This window comes from Aegilops tauschii, chromosome 3, assembly GCF_002575655.3.
Source record: "Aegilops tauschii subsp. strangulata cultivar AL8/78 chromosome 3, Aet v6.0, whole genome shotgun sequence".
NCBI lineage: Eukaryota > Viridiplantae > Streptophyta > Magnoliopsida > Poales > Poaceae > Aegilops > Aegilops tauschii.
This window is the reverse complement of record NC_053037.3, coordinates 161,874,006-161,893,604: the sequence shown is the minus strand read 5'-3', so window position 1 is coordinate 161,893,604 and position 19,599 is coordinate 161,874,006. Positions and strand designations below refer to the sequence as shown.

The following is a 19,599-nucleotide window of genomic DNA, read 5'->3' as shown; positions in this document are numbered from 1 at the left end:
CCCCCCGGCAAGACCCTTGCCGGGGCGGCCTCCGCGGCCCCGGCAAGAGCCTTGCCGGGGCAACTTGCCTGACGCCAACTGAGCGCACCTTCCTTGAGCCCAAGGGTTCCAACGCCCTCAACCACATCGGGACCAAGGCTCGGGAGGCGCCTCCGTGGTGGCATGCAGATCTTTGTGAAGATCCTAAATATACAGGATCAGATGAGGACCAGACGACGGCGACCCTCGGTGGGATCCTAGCCGAGGAAATCCACAAGACCCCCGGCAAGCACCTTGTCGGGGACGACTGCAACGCCACGGCAAGATCCTTGTCGGGCCCCCGGCAAGACCCTTGCCGAGGGCATCAGCGGGGCTACAGCCAGGCCCGCGCCTGCCAAGACTACACCGCTGTCCCCAAGCAGCTGCTACCTCAACCAGCTGGGCAGGCACCTGCGTGGCAACGGGCGGCCTCTACACCGAATCAGCAAGCACCTGCGTGATGGGATGCGACCCTTCGTGAAGGCTCCACCACCGCGCCAGCCCAGTAGCCTGCCTGCCTACATGGCGTTGCACACATCGCTGGCCTGGGCGTGTGTCGAAGCAAGGCAGAGCGGCGACGGACGGGACGGGCCTCGTTCCCGTCCCCGATAAAGCTAATGGACACCTAAGTAGCGCATTTAATGCGCTTTGTCCCGTAATGCCGGGTGATAAGCTCGCGCACTATACACCTTTCCACCTCTTGTGTGCCACTGTGGCGACCCCTTTTGCCTATAAAAGGAGGCCCGAGGCGACCAGGAGAAGGATTCGGCTCTTTTGAACTACACAGCCTTCATAGCTAGTTCGAGAGCTCAAGAACACTCTCAAATACACACCAAAGCAGGACTAGGGTATTACGCATCCTTGCGGCCCGAACCTGGGTAAACGATCTCTGTGTTGACTTCTAAACCTGCTCTTCTCACAACCCCGCGCCCCACCAACCGTAGTAGGGATTCCTGTGATCCCATAGGTGTCGTTTCCCCGACAGACGTGATGAGATATAAATTGTTGTATGAGATGATCATGTTTTGTTAAAGTTATCGGCAACTGGCAGGATCCTTATGGTTGTCTCTTTATTGCATAAGATGCAAGCGCCATATAATTGCTTTACTTTATCGCTATGCGATAGCAATAGTGACAAAAGCAATAGTTGGCGAGACGACCATGTGAAGACACGCTGATAGAGATCAAGATGATGGAGATCATGGTGTCATGCCGGTGACGATGAAGATCATAACGGTACTTTGGAGATGGAGATCAAAGGCACAAGAAGATGATGGCCATATCATGTCACATATTTTGATTGCATGTGATGTTTATCTTTTATGCATCTTATTTTGCTTAGTACGGCGGTAGCATTATAAGATGATCCCTCACTAAATGTCAAGGTATAAGTGTTCTCCCTGAGTATGCACCGTTGCGACAGTTTGTCGTGCCGAGACACCACGTGATGATCGGGTGTGATAAGCTCTACGTTCACATACAACGGGTACAAGCCATTTTTCCACACGCAGAATACTCGGGTTAAACTTGACGAGCCTAGCATATGCAGATATGGCCTCGGAACACTGAGACCGAATGGTCGAACATGAATCATATAGAAGATGTGATCAACATAGAGATGTTCACCATTGGAAACTACTCCATCTCACGTGATGATCGGACATGGTTTAGTTGATATGGATCACGTAATCATTTAGATGACTAGAGGGATGTCTATCTAAGTGGGAGTTCTTAAGTAATATGATTAATCGAACTTTAATTTATCATGAACTTAGTCCTGATAGTATTTGCATATCTATGTTGTAGATCAATAAGCTCGCATATAGCTTCCCCATTTATTTTTGATATGTTCCTAGAGAAAAATAAGTTGAAAGATGATAGTAGCAATAATGCAGACTAGGTCCGTGATCTGAGGATTATCCTCATTGCTGCACAGAAGAATTATGTCCTTGATGCACTGCTAGGTGACAGACCTATTGCAGGAGCAGATGCAGACATTATGAATGTTTGGTAAAGCTCGGTATGATGACTACTTGATAGTTTAGTGCACCATGCTTTACGGCTTAGAACCGGGACTTCGAAAACATGTTGAATGCCACGGGGCATATAAGATGTTCCAAGAGCTGAAATTTGTATTTCAGACTCATGCCCGAGTCGAGAGGTATGAGACCTCTGACAAGTACTTTGCCTACAAGATGGAGGAGAATAGCTCAGCTAGTGAGCATGTGCTCACAATGTCTGAGTATTACAATCACTTGAATCAAGTGGGAGTTAATCTTCCAGATAAGATAGTGATTGATAGAGTTCTCTAGTCACTATCACCAAGTTACTAGAACTTCGTGATGAACTATAATATGCAAGGGATAACGGAAACAATTCCCAAGCTCTTTGCGATGCTAAAATCGGCGAAGGTAGAAATCAAGAAAAAGCATCAAGTGTTAATGGTTGAAAAGACCACTAGTTTCAAGTAAAAGGGCAAGGGAAAGAAAGGGAACTTCAAGAAGAATGGCAAGCAAGTTACCAGTCCCATGAAGAAACCCAAAGCTAGACCTAAGCCTGAAAATGAGTGCTTCTAATGCAAAGGGAATGGTCACTGGAAGCGGAACTACCCCAAATACTTGGCGGATAAGAAGGATGGCAAAGTGAACAAAAGAATATTTGATATACATGTTATTGATGTGTACTTTACTAGTATTCATAGTAACCCCAGGGTATTTGATACCGGTTTCAGTTGCTAAGAGTAGTAACTCGAAATGGGAGTTGCAAAATAAACAAAGACTAGTTAAGGGCGAGGTGATGATGTGTGTTAGAATTGATTACAAGGTTGATAAGATCACCATCGCACACTCCCTTTACCTTCGGGATTAGTGTTGAACCTAAAATAAATGTTATTTGGTGTTTGCGTTGAGCATGAATATGATTGGATCATATTTATTGCAATACGGTTATTCATTTAAGTCAAAGAATAATTGTTGTTCTATTTACATGAATAAAACCTTCTATGGTCATACACTCAATATAAATGGTTTATTGAATCTCGATCGTAGTGATACACATATTCAAAATATTGAAGCCAAAAGATGCAAAGTTAATAATGATAGTGCAACTTATTTGTGGCACTGCTGTTTAGGTCATATTGGTGTAAAGCGCATGAAGAAACTCCATGTTGATGGGCTTTTGGAATCACTTGATTATGAATCACTTGATGCTTGTGAACCATGCCTCATGGGCAAGATGACTAAGACTCCGTTCTCCAGAACAATGGAGCAAGCAACTGACTTATTGGAAATAATACATACTGATGTATGCGGTCGGATGAGTGTTGAGGCTCGCGGTGGGTATCGTCATTTTCTGACCTTCATAGATGATTTGAGCAGATATGGGTATATTTACTTGATGAAACATAAGTCTGAAACATTTGAAAAGTTCAAAGAATTTCAGAGTGAAGTGGAAGATCATCGTAACAAGAAAATAAAGTTTCTACGATCTGATCGTGGAGGTGAATATTTGAGTTATGATTTTGGTATTCATTTGAAACAATGTGGAATAGTTTGCAACTCACGCCACCTGGAACACCACAGCGAAATGGTGTGTCTGAACGTCGTAACCGTACTTTGTTAGATATGGTGTGATCTATGATGTCTCTTACCGACTTACCACTATCGTTTTGGGGTTATGCATTAGAGACAACTGCATTCACGTTAAATAGGGCACCATCTAAATCTGTTGAGACGACACCATATGAACTGTGGTTTGGCAAGAAACCTAAGCTGTCGTTTCTTAAAGTTTGGGGCGGCGATGCTTATGTGAAAAAGTTTCAACTTGATAAGCTCGAACCCAAATCGGAGAAATGTTTCTTCATACGATACCCAAAGGAAACTGTTGAGTACACCTTCTATCACATATCCGAAGGCAAGATATTCGTTGCTAAAAATGGATACTTTCTAGAGAAGGAGTTTCTCTCGAAAGAAGTGAGTGGGAGGAAAGTAGAACTTGAAGAGGTAATTGTACCTTCTCCTGAATTGGAAAGTAGTTCATCACAGAAATCAGTTCCAGTGATTCCTACACCAATTAGTGAGGAAGCTAATGATGATAATCATGAAACTTCAGATCAAGTTACTACCAAACCTCGTAGGTCAACCAGAGTACAGTCCGCACCAGAGTGGTATGATAATCCAGTTCTGGAAGTCATGTTACTAGACCATGACGAACCTACGAACTATGAGGAAGCGATGATGAGCCCAGATTCCACGAAATAGCTTGAGGCCATGAAATCTAAGATAGGATCCATATATGAGAACAAAGTGTGGACTTTGGTGGACTTGCCCGATGATCGGCAAGCCATTAAGAATAAATGGATCTTCAAGAGGAAGACGAACGCTGATAGTAGTGATACTATCTACAAAGCTCAAATTGTCGAAAAAGGATTTCGACAAGTTCAAGGTGTTGACTACGATGAGATTTTCTCACTTGTATCGATGCTTAAAAGTCTGTTCGAATCATGTTAGCAATTGCCGCATTTTATGAAATTTGGCAAATGGATGTCAAACCTGCATTCCTTAATGGATTTCTTAAAGAAGAGTTGTATATGACGCAACCAGAAGGTTTTGTCGATCCTAAAGGTGCTAACAAAGTATGCAAAGCTCCAACGATCCATCTATGGACTGGTGCAAGCATCTCGGAGTTGGAATATACGCTTTGATGAGTTGATCAAAGCATATAGTTTTATACAGACCTGCGGTGAAGCCTGTATTTAAAAGAAAGTGAGTGGGATCACTACAGCCTTTCTGATAAGTATATGTGAATGACATATTGTCAATCGGAAATGATGTAGAATTTTCTAGAAAGCATAAAGGAGTGTTTGAAAGGAGTTTTTCAAAGAAAGACCTCGATGAAGCTGCTTACATATTGAGCATCAAGATATATAGAGATAGATCAAGACGCTTGATAAGTTTTTTCAATGAGTACATACCTTGACAAGTTTTTGAAGTAGTTCAAAATGGAACAGTCAAAGAAAGAGTGCTTGCCTGTGTTGCTAGGTGTGAAGTTGAGTAAGACTCAAAGCCCGACCACGGCAGAAGATAGAGAGAGAATGAAAGTCATTCCCTATGCCTCAGCCATAGGTTCTATAAAGTATGCCATGCTGTGTACCAGACCTATTGTATACCCTGCCCTAAGTTTGGCTAGGGAGTACAATTTTGATTTAGGAGTACATCACTGGACAACGGTCAAAATTATCCTTAGAGGACTAAGGAAATATTTCTCAGTTATGGAGGTGATAGAGAGTTCGTCGTAAAGAGTTACGTCGATGCAAGCTTTGACACCGATCTGGATGACTCTAAGTCACAATCCGGATACATATTGAAAGTGGGAGCAATTAGCTAAAGTAGCTCCGTGCAGAGCATTGTAGACATAGAAATTTGCAAAATACATACGGATCTGAATGTGGCAGACCCGTTGACTAAACTTCTCTCACAAGCAAAACATGATCACACCTTAGTACTCTTTAGGTGTTAATCACATGGCGATGTGAACTAGATTATTGACTCAAGTAAACCCTTTGGGTATTGGTCACATGGCGATGTGAACAATAGAGTGTTAAATCACATGACGATGTGAACTATTGGTGTTAAATCACATGGCGATGTAAACTAGATTATTGACTCTAGTGCAAGTGGGAGACTGAAGGAAATATGCCCTAGAGGCAATAATAAAGTTGTTATTTATATTTCCTTATATCATGATAAATGTTTATTATTCATACTAGAATTGTATTAACTTGAAACTTGATACCTGTGTGAATACATAGACAAAACAGAGTGTCCCTAGTATGCCTCTACTTGACTAGCTTGTTAATCAATGATGCTTAAGTTTCCTAGCCATAGACATGTGTTGTCATTTGATGAACATGATCACATCATTAGAGAATGATGTGATGGACAAGACCCATCCATTAGCTTAGCACTATGATCGTTTAGTTTGTTGCTATTGCTTTCATCATGACTTATACATGTTCCTCTGACTATGAGATTATGCAACTCCCGAATACCGGAGGAACACTTAGTGTGCTATCAAACGTCATAACGTAACTGGGTGATTATAAAGATGCTCTACAGGTGTCTCCGATGGTGTTTGTTGAGTTGGCATAGATCGAGATTAGGATTTGTCACTCCGATTGTCGGAGAGGTATCTCTGGGCCCTCTCGGTAATGCACATCACTATAAGCCTTGCAAGCAATGTGACTAATGAGTTAGTTGTGGGATGATGCATTACAGAACGAGTAAAGAGACTTGCCGGTAACGAGATTGAACTAGGTACGGTAATACCGACGATCGAATCTCGGGCAAGTAACATACCGATGACAAAGGGAACAACATATGTTGTTATGCGGTTTGACCGATAAAGGTCTTCATAGAATATGTAGGAACCAATATGAGCATCCAGGTTCCGCTATTGGTTATTGACCGGAGATGTGTCTCGGTCATGTCTACATAGTTCTCGAACCCGTAGGGTCCGCACGCTTAACGTTCGATGATGATTGGTATTATGAGTTTATGTGATATGATGTACCGAAGGTTGTTCAGAGTCCCGGATGAGATCATGGACATGATGAGGAGTCTCGAAATGGTCGAGACATAAAGATTGATATATTGGAAGGTTATATTTGGACACCAGGATGGTTCCAAAGTGTATCGGGTATTTTCCAGAGTACCGGGAGGTTATCGGAACACCCCGTGGGATTAATGGGCCACAATGGACCTTTGTGGAGAAGAGAGAGGGCCGGCCAGAGGTGCCCCCCCTGCCCAGTCCGAATTGGATAAGGGGAAGGGGGGCGCCCCCTCCTTCCTTCTCTTCTCTCCTCTTTCCCTTCTTCTCCTTCTTGGACTAGGAAATGGGGAAACCTACTCCTACTAGGAGTAGGAATCCCCCCTTGGGCGCTGTGACGCCCCAAGACTGACGCTCCAGGTGCCTTCCTTGTTTTGCGAGTCAGCTGTGTTATTTATTTCTTTGTTGCATTTCTTCATGTCATCATTTGCATTGCATCGGTACTCCGTTGCCGTCATGTTTTAAAACTTGCATCCGCTCGTAGTTGCCGTGTCCCCCCTTGCCTTCGTTGACCGTTCCGAGACCAACCGGGTTTTTCGAGTCCCTCTCGTCTGGCCGCTTAATCTTTCTCCACAGTGCATAGACCCCTCGCGTGCGCGTCCGAAACTAACCCGAACCCGACCCGCTCAGTCATCACCATTGGGTCCGGATCATCACCAAACATCTATAAAACATCACCGTTTTCTTTGTTGGACTCTCCTAGCTTATTTTTCTTGACCGTCCGATTTATATCGGAGGGCCCAAATAACCCCTAATCTAATCCCCAGGAGATATATATTGACCAACCCTAAAATTGAGGAGAGCTGTTCCATCCTCCGAACCCCTCCGCCACCTCACCGCCCGCGTTCCGCGCCCGATGCCTCCTCCTCGACCCCCCTGCGTACCCCGACGCCACCTCATCCTGCCGCCGCCGGCGACCACAGATGAGCGCCAAGCCCCTGCTCCTTTCCCTCCCAGTCTTCCTTTCCTCCTCATGTATCTCTCTCTGTCCAGGAACCCAGCACCGCCGGAGCTGCTCCATCCGCCGCCCGAACCTGCCAAGACCAGCACCCAGACCGTCCCTCTCCTTCCTCCCGCGCATCTTCCCTTCCCTGTTGCTCTTTCTCATATCTCTCTCTGTCCCTGTACTTGCTGTAGCAGGAGTTCGACATGGCCGCTGTTGTCCTCGTCGTCGCGCCGTGTCACCAAGCAGCAGCAGCAGACCCGAGCCCCGCTGCAACCCCTCGACTGAAACTCGCCGGCGACCCGCAGGTGACCAGCGCCACCTCATCTCCTCCCGCGCCTCTCCTCCCATGTTGTTCCCTCTCTCCCGCTGCTCATCTCTCCCCTCATGTCTTTCTCTACAGGAGCCCCGCCAGGGATCTCCAAGTCCATGGCCGCCGGTTTGCCTCCGCCCCACGCCTGCAGAACCTCACCGCGGTCAGATCGGTCCCTCCTTCGCGCCCGGTTCCACGCCCTCCGTCCTTCGCCGCCGCGCCGGAGATCCCCGACGCCGCTGCTCTGCTTCTGCTCCCTGTCGAGCAGAAGACCACGCCCTGCTTCCCCTGCATCCCCTGCTTCAGGTCGGGCAGCGCGCCACAGCGCTCGACCGCGCGTTGACTGCGCCCGCCTCGCGTGTGGGTTGTCTGCTGGCCTCCAGATCAGGCCCAGCCAGCGCCCCGCCGGCCTGCCTCTTCCACCGACTGGGCCTTGGCCCATGGTGAGCAGCCCATCCGCCCCAGTGCACATTTCAGTTTCGGCCTGCTACGTTTTTTTCCTGTTCTATGAATTTCCTAATTTCCAGGGAATTGGCAGATTTACAGAAAACCCTCAAACATCATGCATATAATAACTCTTTAACAGTGCATCATATGTAAAAACTTCATATATGAAAAATGCTTAGAATTTCATCTAGTTTCATAATATGCTGCTTGCATCCATGTTTGAAATGTTTAAATTGATGTTTGATTAAATTTGCTCAAATATCATGCTAAAATGCTTTAATTCATAACTAAATAACCGTAGCTCCAAATTTAATAAACTTTATATGTAAATGGGGTGGAAAAATGCATAGGTTAACATGGTGCACTTCATTTTGCTGTTTAACAACATTAAAATTGTGTTTAGGGCAGAACAGTACCAAATCTAAAATATGCACATGAGGATTTTTCAGAATTGTTGTTTGTTGTTCCGGCCTCATTTAAACTTGCCTAGATAGGTAGTTTTCATATACTTCACCCCTTGCCATGTTTAATAAAATTTAATATTGTTGGGTACATAACCGAGAGAGAACTAAATAATCGTATGTGGTGTTTCGTCAATATGCAACTCGTTGCATATTGAGCTCCACTTAATTTGTAGTGTTGTTTGTTGCACTTTGCCATGCCATGCCTCATTAAATCGGACATGCATCATACTTGATTTTGCATCATGCCATGCTTATGTGATGGTTGTTTACCATGTTGCTTGCTTCTTTCCGGTTTGCTTGTCTCGTTAGCTTCGGTTTCGTTCCGGAGTTGTGAGGATTCGTTCGACTACGTCCGTTTCTCTTCTTCATGGACTCGTTCTTCTTCCTAGCGGGATCTCAGGCAAGATGACCATACCCTCGAAATCACTTCTATCTTTGCTTGCTAGGTGTTCGCTCTATTGCTTTGTCGCGCTACCTACCACTTGTTATATCATGCCTCCCATATTGCCATGTCAAGCCTCTAACCATCCTTTCCTAGCAAACCGTTGTTTGGCTAAGTTACCGCTTTTGCTCAGCCCTTCTTATAGTGTTGCTAGTTGCAGGTGAAGATGAAGTTTGTTCCATGTTGGAACATGGATATTTTGGGATATCACAATATCTCTTATTTAATTAATGCATCTATATACTTGGTAAAGGGTGGAAGGCTCGGCCTTATGCCTGGTGTTTTGTTCCACTCTTGTCGTCCTAGTTTCCGTCATACCGGTGTTATGTTCCTTGATTTTGCGTTCCTTACGCAGTTGGGTGATTTATGGGACCCCCTTGACAGTTCGCCTTGAATAAAACTCCTCCAGCAAGGCCCAACCTTGCTTTTAACATTTGCCACCTAAGCCTTTTTCCCTTGGGTTCTGCAGACTCAAGGGTCATCTTTATTTTAACCCCCCCCCCGGGCCAGTGCTCCTCTGAGTGTTGGTCCAAACTAGAGCACCGTGCGGGACCATCCCTTGGCAACTTGGGTTACGTCGGTACCTGTACGCTTAGCTTATCCGGTGTGCCCTGAGAACGAGATATGTGCAGCTCCTATCGGGATTTGTCGGCACATCGGGTGGTCTTGCTGGTCTTGTTTTACCATTGTCGAAATGTCTTGTAAACCGGGATCCCGAGACTGATCGGGTCTTCCCGGGAGAAGGAATATCCTTCGTTGACCGTGAGAGCTTATAGTGGGCTAAGTTGGGACACCCCTGCAGGGTATAAACTTTCGAGAGCCGTGCCCGCGGTTATGTGGCAGATGGGAATTTGTTAATATCCGGTTGTAGAGAACTTGACACGTGACTTAATTAAAATGCATCAACCGCGTGTGTAACCGTGATGGTCTCTTTTCGGCGGAGTCCGGGAAGTGAACACGGTTTGGGTTATGTTTGGACGTAAGTAGTTTCAGGATCACTTCTTGATCACTTATAGCTTCTCGACCATTGCGTTGCTTCTCTTCTCGCTCTTATTTGCGTATGTTAGCCACCATACATGCTAGTGCTTGCTGCAGCTCCACCTCACTACCCTTTCCTACCCATAAGCTTAAATAGTCTTGATCTCGTAGGTGTGAGATTCCCGAGTCCTCGTGACTCACTAGATACTTCCAAACAGTTGCAGGTGCCGATGATACCAGTGCATGTGACGCAACTGAGCTCAAGTGGGAGTTCGATGAAGACCTTGGTCGTTACTATGTTTCGTTTCCTGATGATCAGTAGTGGAGCCCAGTTGGGACGATCGGGGATCTAGCATTTGGGGTTGTCTTCTTTTAATTTATGCATTGTGTGAAGTGGCGACTGTAAGCCAACTCTTTATCCCATTCTTGTTCATTACATGGGATTGTGTGAAGATGACCCTTCTTGCGACAAAACCACAATGCGGTTATGCCTCTAAGTCGTGCCTCGACACGTGGGAGATATAGCCGCATCGTGGGTGTTACAGGCGCACCCTTGTGGCCGGCCCTCCTCCTCCTCCCCTCCTTTATATACGGGGGAGGCACCCCATAGACACACAAGTTGATCTTTAGCCGTGTGCGGTGCCCCCCTCCACAGTTTTACACCTCGGTCATATCGTCGTAGTGCTTAGGCGAAGCCCTGCGCCGGTAACTGCATCATCACCGTCACCACGCCATCGTGCTAACGGAACTCTCCCTCGGCCTCAGCTGGATCTAGAGTTCGAGGGACGTCACCGAGCTGGACGTGTGCAGATCGCGGACGTGTCGTGCGTTCGGTACTTGATCGGTTGGATCGCGAAGACGTTCGACTACATGAACATCGTTACTTAACGCTTTCGCTTTCGGTCTACGAGGGTACGTGGACACACTCTCCCCGCTCGTTGCTATGCTTCTCCTAGATAGATCTTGCGTGATCGTAGGAATTTTTTTGAAATACTACATTCCCCAAACAGACATGACCCAACCAAAAGGCATGGGGGGCCTTGGCTTTAAGGATTTTGAGCTCTTTAACCTTGCTATGCTGGCTACGCAGGCCTGGCACATCTTGCAAAACCCGGATAGCATGTGTTCACGTTTACTTAAAGGCATACACTACCCTCATGGTACCATTTTGAACGCTCACCTAGGCAGCGCCCCGAGTCAAGTATGGAGGTCCTTATTGGAAGGAAGAGACATACTAAAACAGGGTCTGATATGTCGCATAGGCAATGGAGACAGTACAAGCATTTGGGGGGATAATTGGTTACCTCGAACTGAGATGATGAGGCCATACGGCTGTTTGATTAACAACCCACCGACTCGTGTTTCTGAGCTAATTGATGCGACCTCAGCCTCATGGGACAGACAAAAAGTTCAGGCCACTTTCTTGCATATGGACGCAAAAGTCATTTTGGGAATTCCGTTGTGTACGAAGAATGTTGACGATTTCTGGAGTTGGAGACATGAAAGGAATGGTTTATTTTCTATCAAATCTGCCTACCGCATGCTAGTAAGTACACGCCAGAGAAGAGAAGCTTGGCTTGAAAACAGGCCCGGCCCCTCCAACTCAACTACAGAAGAAGGGGAGTGGAAAAAGTTGTGGAAGACAGAAGTGCCAGGGAAGGTTCGAATGTTCCTCTGGAGATTATCCAAACATTCCATTCCAACCAACGATGTAAGAGCACACAGGCGTATGTCAACTTCCAGTGCATGTGGTATATGCGGCTCTCCAGATTCATGGAGACATTCCCTCCTAGAATGCACCATGTCAAGGTGCACCTGGGCCCTTGTGGATGAAGAATTGGCGCAAAACCTAGCAACTATCACTGAACCGAAAGCTAAACAGTGGCTATTCACCCTCATGAGCACGTTATCGCACGACCTCTTTGTGAAGCTTTCAGTTACTTTATGGGCCATCTGGGCAGCGAGGAGGAAAGCTATTCACGAGGGCCTATTTCAGAGCCCCCAAACCATCAACGGTTTCATCAATAGATACCTCCAGGAGCTGAAGATGATAGCTGAGCCAACTCGGCCTCAGAACCAGCAGAGAATACCTACAGCTAGTGCAAGCGCCCCGCGCCCAAAAGCACCTCCACCTGGGCATGCAAAAATCCACGTTGATGCAGCGTGCCCCAAGGGACTTGGGGGCTCATCGGCGGCTGTCTGTCGAGATGCTAATGGAACTTTTCTGGGCAGCTCAACTCTTGTGATCCAAGGAGTGGATGATCCTGATATCCTCGAAACGATAGCATGCAGGGAGGCGCTCGCTTTGGCGCAAGATCTCAACATCCACAACATTGTTGTTGCATCCGATTCGAAGGGCGCAGTCGGGGCTATCAACAACAGAAGCAGAGGAGCCAATGGCGCCATTATCATGGAGATTAATAGTATAGCTATTCCCCTAAATTGTAAATTTACTTTTGAAGATCGTGCAGTCGATGCACATAGATTAGCCAACTTTGTACTCTCTTTAGGTCCTGGTCGGCACATTTGGTTGGGCCAATCCAATGAACAGAGATGTATCCCATACTCTGTGGCTTTTGCTGAATAAAACTTGGTTTCCCTCCTCAAAAATAAAAAATTTAGGAAAAAAATGGATGACTTACTTTTCCTTCTCAGTTTTTTTCTTTCAATTTTCTTTATTTCTTCAATGGCTTTCTTTGATTTTCTATTTTTTCATTGTTTTTCTCCGGTTTTATTATTTTTCAGTTTTCTTCATTTATTTATCAATTTTTACTGGCGTGTTATTTTCTTTGTTTATTTTTTCTTCTTTCTTTTTTGTTTCTTTCCTCGGTTTTCTTTCGTTTTCTTTGTTTTCTGTTCTTTTTGGCACTGGGTTTCCTCCGTTTTCTTGTCTTTTTTTCTGTTTGCTTCGGTTCTGTTTTTGGCTTTTCCTTTCTTCTTTGTTATACTTTGTTTCCTCTTTTTCTTGGTTTTCTTTCGTTTCTTTATATTTCTTTGTCGCTTTTCATCATTTTTTCTTCTTTTTGTTCAACACATATCTAATTTTTTCAGTGCATAGTGTACATTTTTTATGTACACGTGAAACATTTTTTTGATACACATTCTACATTCTCAAATACACATTGTATATTTTTCTAAAATACATGGTCAACAATGCTGAACTTTTTTAATGCTACTGCAGCGTACACTTAACGAGGAGGTCGTGGGTTCGAATCACGCCGCGCAAACTTTCTTTTTGTTTCCATAGGGTATATACGTTTCGGTACGCGACCCATCATACATATGAGAATGGGTACGAATTTGCCAAAGGTTCAACTATATGTCTGTCACCGCAGCATCGGCAATCATCCCAAGTTCCCAACCAAAGGTGGTTGTCAAATAGCATCTTATACGATATAACGTGCATATGAAATCTCTCATGATTGACCTTGATTTATGTAAGTGATGAGCTTCTTGATCCAAGTCGTACTACCTACGGAATTATTCGGTGAGTCAGGACTTGGTAATCGTTAGCCGGCCGGTTTTTCCGGTTGAGCATGTGCTATACCTGTACGTACGTACCTAACTGAGGAACATAGGCGTGGTGCATAAAGAATTGCGTGAACCGCGACGGTTCCGGATGGTACTATCAGGTACGGCCCTGAAATCATGCATGGCAACTTATTCTACATCATGGAGCATGTTCTGTGCTCGATCGTCGGCACATAAAATGTCAACTGTCCAGTGTCAACCTGCTTGCACTGCACTTGTTTTTTCCTTCTTTTCCGAGCACTCTTGCACTCTACTACTATTACTACACTACGCGAGAATGTGACACACTTCGGCATGGAGGCTCACCGTGTATCATGCTTTGACTTTAGGTGCAAATTGCCATTCAGCCGTGCGATCGAAAAAACGGAGTGGATTGATCGATATGTAGAAAGTCAGTTAGAGTAAAATACTAGTCTTCTGCAATAGCCGTAGTAATCCGCCGCATTTTTATTATGTTTGAGATGCTTTGTATCGCTGGTAAACTTTTACAATAGATTTGATTTTTTTGCAAAAAAAAACATACATGTATATATACAAATATTCATATTTTCACAGAAAATAATAATTCTCAGAGTATCAGTGATTTTCAACGGTCAAATATTCAAAAAGTGAACTTGGTTCGGTTTAGCTAGAACACCATGTCATGGTTGTGGCAGTGAAGCCAAAATGGTGCCTTAAATTGTGTGTGAGCATCTGCATTTTTTTTTCCGGGGATGAGCATCTGCATTTGTACTGTGTTTTCGAAAAAGGGCGCTTTATTACTTAAAAAATTTAAATATTACACCCGGCCTCTGCCTAACTAAGATGCACACAGCCAAACAAAATCCTCTGCAAGAACGAAAAATAGAAAGGCAGAATACAAAGATAGAGTCTGTATAACGCCTAAATCGGAGGTGGGCCAATCCTATGATCATGTTGCCACCCATATTGGATAAAAGTATCGCTTGCTGTATCCTTCAATCATGTACACACCTTCGTAACGTGTTAAAAAACATAGGAGTAACTCCACCGTTCGTGCTGAAAACTCACAGGACAGGACAGGCAAGCTATGACATGCTCATCACCTCACAGGTGACTTCATCCGCTCATAAGCAGCCGGGAGAACGCACATGCCACATGAACGCCGGCTATCCAGAATCTCATATAGGAGTAATAAACATCACAAAATTTTGCTTCGCGAGACATTAGCGTTAAATCCAATCCAATCATGAACTCAACGTGCAGCTGCGCGAAAAGTCAAGAGCAGCCTACCATGCACGCAGCCGAGATACTCGCTTCTCAAAGAAAACACCGACGCGCGAAGCACGCTCGCTTTCACACTGCAAATCTCCCCTTGCAACATGAACCCCTCTCGTGGCCCCGTCAGCCGGTCGGTAGCGACCGAATGATGAATACTGTAGCGTAGTCACAACTCCAGTTGCTTGCACCAAGGGCAGTATATATATAGGCGTGCCGACACATGCTTCTGCACAACAGTTAAGCCAGAGACATTCCAAGCAGAGTACAATCTTGCATTAGTACCATCTTGCTCGGTCGGATCGAACGCCGACGACATGGCGGTCATCAAGATGCTCCTGCTCCCGGCGCTGTGCGCATTGCTGCTCAGGGCAGCATCGGCGGCTCAATGGACGCCCGCTCACGCGACGTTCTACGGCGGCGACGACGCGTCCGGCACCATGGGTGAGTCAATTCGGCTCGTCGCTCGGCATCTTTTTCGCCAAATTTAGTTAGCTCCATGGCTCATGCTGACATGCACCCATGCACGGGTCTCATCTCATCAGGCGGCGCCTGCGGGTACGGCAACCTGTACGGCGCGGGGTACGGCACGCAGACGACGGCGCTGAGCACCGCCCTCTTCAACAACGGCGCGTCGTGCGGGGCGTGCTTCACGATCGCGTGCGACACGCGCAAGTCGCGGATGTGCAAGCCGGGGGCCTCCATCACCGTCACGGCCACCAACTTCTGCCCGCCCAACTACGCGCTCGCCGGCGACAACGGCGGCTGGTGCAACCCGCCGCGGCAGCACTTCGACATGGCCCAGCCGGCATGGGAGACCATCGCCGTCTACAAGGCCGGCATCGTCCCCGTCAACTACAGGAGGGTGCGCTGCCAGCGGAGCGGCGGGATCAGGTTCACCATCAACGGCCACAGCTACTTCGAGCTGGTGCTGGTGACCAACGTGGGCGGCAGCGGCGGCGTGGCGCAGATGTGGATCAAGGGCTCCCGCACCAACTGGATGGAGATGAGCCGGAACTGGGGCGCGAACTGGCAGAGCAACGCCAAGCTCGACGGGCAGAGCCTCTCGTTCCGCCTCAAATCCGACGACGGCCGCGTCGTCACGGCCAACGACGTCGCGCCGGCCGGGTGGTGGTTCGGCGGCACGTACACGTCCGGGGCTCAGTTCTACTGACCCATCCGTGTGCATATCCATGCCGCATGAAACCAAATTTAAACGGTATTCGTGTAATCTCACCTGCTTATCGGTGGCCAAATTAACCAGACGATCGATCGAGAAGACCACGCCGCTTGCACTGCACGAATGATGTTTCTGTACGTACGGAACAGTATGTTTCTGGGTTGTATGTTGTTCCATTGATCAGTGTATTTGGCTACCGGCTGGATATTCACGCATGTTCAGCCGCAGGAATGTGCTTTTTTTTCTCCAAAGTATATATGCTTCCGTCTATAAGCTTATTGCATTGTGAGTATCAAAAGCGTACTGTTTTCTCTCTCTCTGACTCTCTAGAATCATGCAAAAATTAAATAAGAAATGGTTTTGCTGAATCAAACTTGTCTAGATATTTTTCAGTGTGAAAGTTGACATCCGCCCACGTGTCAGCCCTCTATTCGAGCTAGGAAGACCACCACACCAATTGGCCACTTGTGATTTTCAATAGCACGAAGTGTACGTGAACTAGTATGGCCGCGCTGCTTATTCATTGTTAAGTTTATTTATTTACATTTATAAAATCGTGAATTTAAAAACGTTCATCGATTTTGAGACAAAAGTTCACAAACTTAACAAAAGTTCATCGATTTTGAGAAATAGTTCATCATTTTAGAAGAAAAGTTCAGAAACTTAAAAAAGTAAACTGATTTTGGAAAAACCTTTGTGAAAATGTTTCAAAACTTCATCGTTTTCGGAAAAAAAGTTCACCCATTTTGAAAAAAGTTCAGAAAGTTGAAGGAAAAATTCATCAATCTTGAAAAAAGTTCATCATATTTTTTTAGAAGTTCATCGAATTTGATTTTTGGGGTCAAATTTGGAAAAAGTTCATCGAATTGGAAAAAGTTTATCAAATTTTAAATAATGTGGATGGATTTGAAAACCACCGAATGAGGAAGATGGGAAAATGAAAAATAAAACAGAAAAACGAAAACAGGAAAAAAAATGAAAAACAAAAAACAGAAGAATCGAAACGAAAAGATGATAAGCTCAATGAGTTGTGCAACTTAGAGCAACATGTTCCTATGGCGGGGTGGTTACTAGTGTGCGCTGTGAAGCAAGTAAGGGCCTGTTCTGCAACGCTCCAACTCCTGGCTTCGTCAACTCCACGCATGAAGCTGACCAGAACGCTCTAGCTCCACGAAGTTGGAAATTGAGAAGCCGGCGACCTGTCTAGCGTAAAAAAGGAGAAGTTGGGGAAGCTAGTCTTTTCCAAATCCGTGAAAACCAAGAAGTTGAAGTTGAGATGAATTACACCAGGTTGCCAGCGCCAAGTGACTTCCTGCATACCGGTTCGATTTTCTTTCCCGAACTCTCTCTGTCTCACGTTAGCAATTAGTTTTGGGCCCCACCATAACCGATATGGCGGACTCTGCTGCGCATGAGTTAGGCCAAATTGGATTGGAGACGGACTCTGAACTTCTGGCAGAGGCGATGGACATCCGGCGTGTAGACTCCTCGCCATATGCAGCAATCGTTGAAGATTTGAAGTTTCAACTCAAAATGTGGTTCTCCAAATGGAGTGTTAATGCGTGTAGACGCAATATGAACTCTGCTGCGCATGAGTTAGGCCAAATTGGATGTAATTGTTCACCAAATGAGTGTGTGGAGTGGGACACTATTGTACCACCCAAAGTGGCTGCTTGCGTGTCGGGCGATATGCCCGAGCGTCGTTAATCTATAAAGCTTTGCTTTCCCTAAAAAAAATTAGTTTTGGGCCCCAACCTGGCCTGCCAATCCCTCCGAGTTGGGCTTATTGTGCTCAAATGGGCTGGCAGCCACGTGCCGAATGAGAGAAAACGGGACCTACGATGCCGAACGCTTTTTAGAGAGGTCCTAACCGGCGCTCTCAGCGCCGGTTCCGCTTACTGGCGCCCGCAGGCGATGGTACTGGGACGGCCCAGCAAATTTCAATAGATCGCGAAAAAATCGGCAAAAAAGGTCTCCTCATGGATCGAACATGATGCCCTCACAAACACATTTACAAAAGGCTAACCACCTGACCTAGGTACGTGCTAGTGACCAACTACAGGGAGAATTGTTTAAGGACATTAATAGATGCACAATTTATTACTCCCTCCGTCTACTAGTGTAGTGTCAAAAACATTCTTATATTATGGGACGGAGGGAGTAGTACACATCTACCATTCACTGTAGCGTTTGATTTTTCAACTATTTGAAAACATTTTGAAAGAAAGTTCGTGAATTGCAAAAAAAACATTGATTTTGAAAAAAAGTTAATCAATTTTGAAAAAAAGTTCACGGTTTTGAGAAAAAGTTCATAGGATTTGGAAAAAGTTCATCAATTTTCAGAAATAGTTCACAAAAATGAGAAAAAAGTTCACGGGTTTAAAAAAAGTTCATCAATTTTCAGAAATAGTTCACAAAAATTGAGAAAAAAGTTCATGGATTTAAAAAAAGTTCATCAAATTTTAAAAAAGGTTCATCAATTTTGAAAAAAGTTCACCGATTTTGAAAAAGGTTCATCACCTTTGAAAAAAATGTCACGCTTTTTTAAAAACAGTTCATCTTATTAGGAAAAAAGTTCATTAAATTCGAAAAAAGTTCATCGAAATTGAAAAAAGTTCATCCAATTTGAAAACGTTCATTATTTTGAAAAAAAGGTTTGTACAGTTGAAAAAACTTCATCAATTTTGAACAAGTTCATCCATGAAAAAAGTTCATGAATTTTGAAAACTTAACAGAAAAAGAAAAGGAAAAAAGACAGAAGAATCCGGGCCAAAACAAATAAAATATGGTAAAAACACAACACAGTTTAGTTAAAGAAAAGTAAAGGAAGACAATTAGCACCAAGGGGAATCATGGTCATTTGGTTACTGCGCTGGTTCGATCTCAAGCAAGAAACAGTTGCCGAGTTCGACCCCCGTCCAGCTCGCTCTGTTTTTGGGAGTTTTTACAGAAAAAGAAACGTAACATGGGCCGGCCCAGCGCGGAACTGTAGTGTGCGCCCGTTTGCTGGAATCGAATAAACGGGCGCTGAAGGCGCCGTTTAGGAAATGCCCGCTTTTTAGTTCGCCACCTGAAGCGAGAAGCTGAATCTAGGAAGTTTTTAAGAAGTTGGACAGTTTCAGAACACGCCCTAAGTCCTTGGTTCGACTCCCAGCTCTGGCGGAATTTTTGTTCTTTGGTAACGCGAACACCGCTAAATAGGGTTCGCCTTGTCCACGAGCCTGGTTTCTTTACTAACACGGGAGGGTGAATGCCCGTTAAGATCAAAATCCCGGCCCACAATTCGGGCGAGTTAAAACCCACGACCCTATGGTAAATTTTAAACGTTTGACCCAATAATGGTCCTGATCATTTGGCCAACTAGCAGCATATGTACATATGACCCATTAACATTTTGGGTTCATCCAGCTCGTTAGTTGTCTCACCCATTGGGAGTCTGTA

The 19,599-nt window shown here is 45.3% G+C and overlaps 1 protein-coding gene across 1 annotated transcript; it reads left to right on the top strand.

Annotated features, from left to right (window-relative positions):
- Positions 1–15,184: 15,184 nt before the first annotated feature.
- LOC109773942 (expansin-A8) lies at positions 15,185–16,809 on the top strand. The gene is made up of 2 exons (XM_020332671.4): positions 15,185–15,422; positions 15,524–16,809. The coding sequence occupies exons 1-2, from the start codon at positions 15,296–15,298 to the stop codon at positions 16,150–16,152; spliced, it is 756 nt and encodes a 251-aa protein (XP_020188260.1). The 5' UTR covers positions 15,185–15,295; the 3' UTR covers positions 16,153–16,809.
- The last annotated feature ends 2,790 nt before the right edge of the window (positions 16,810–19,599 follow it).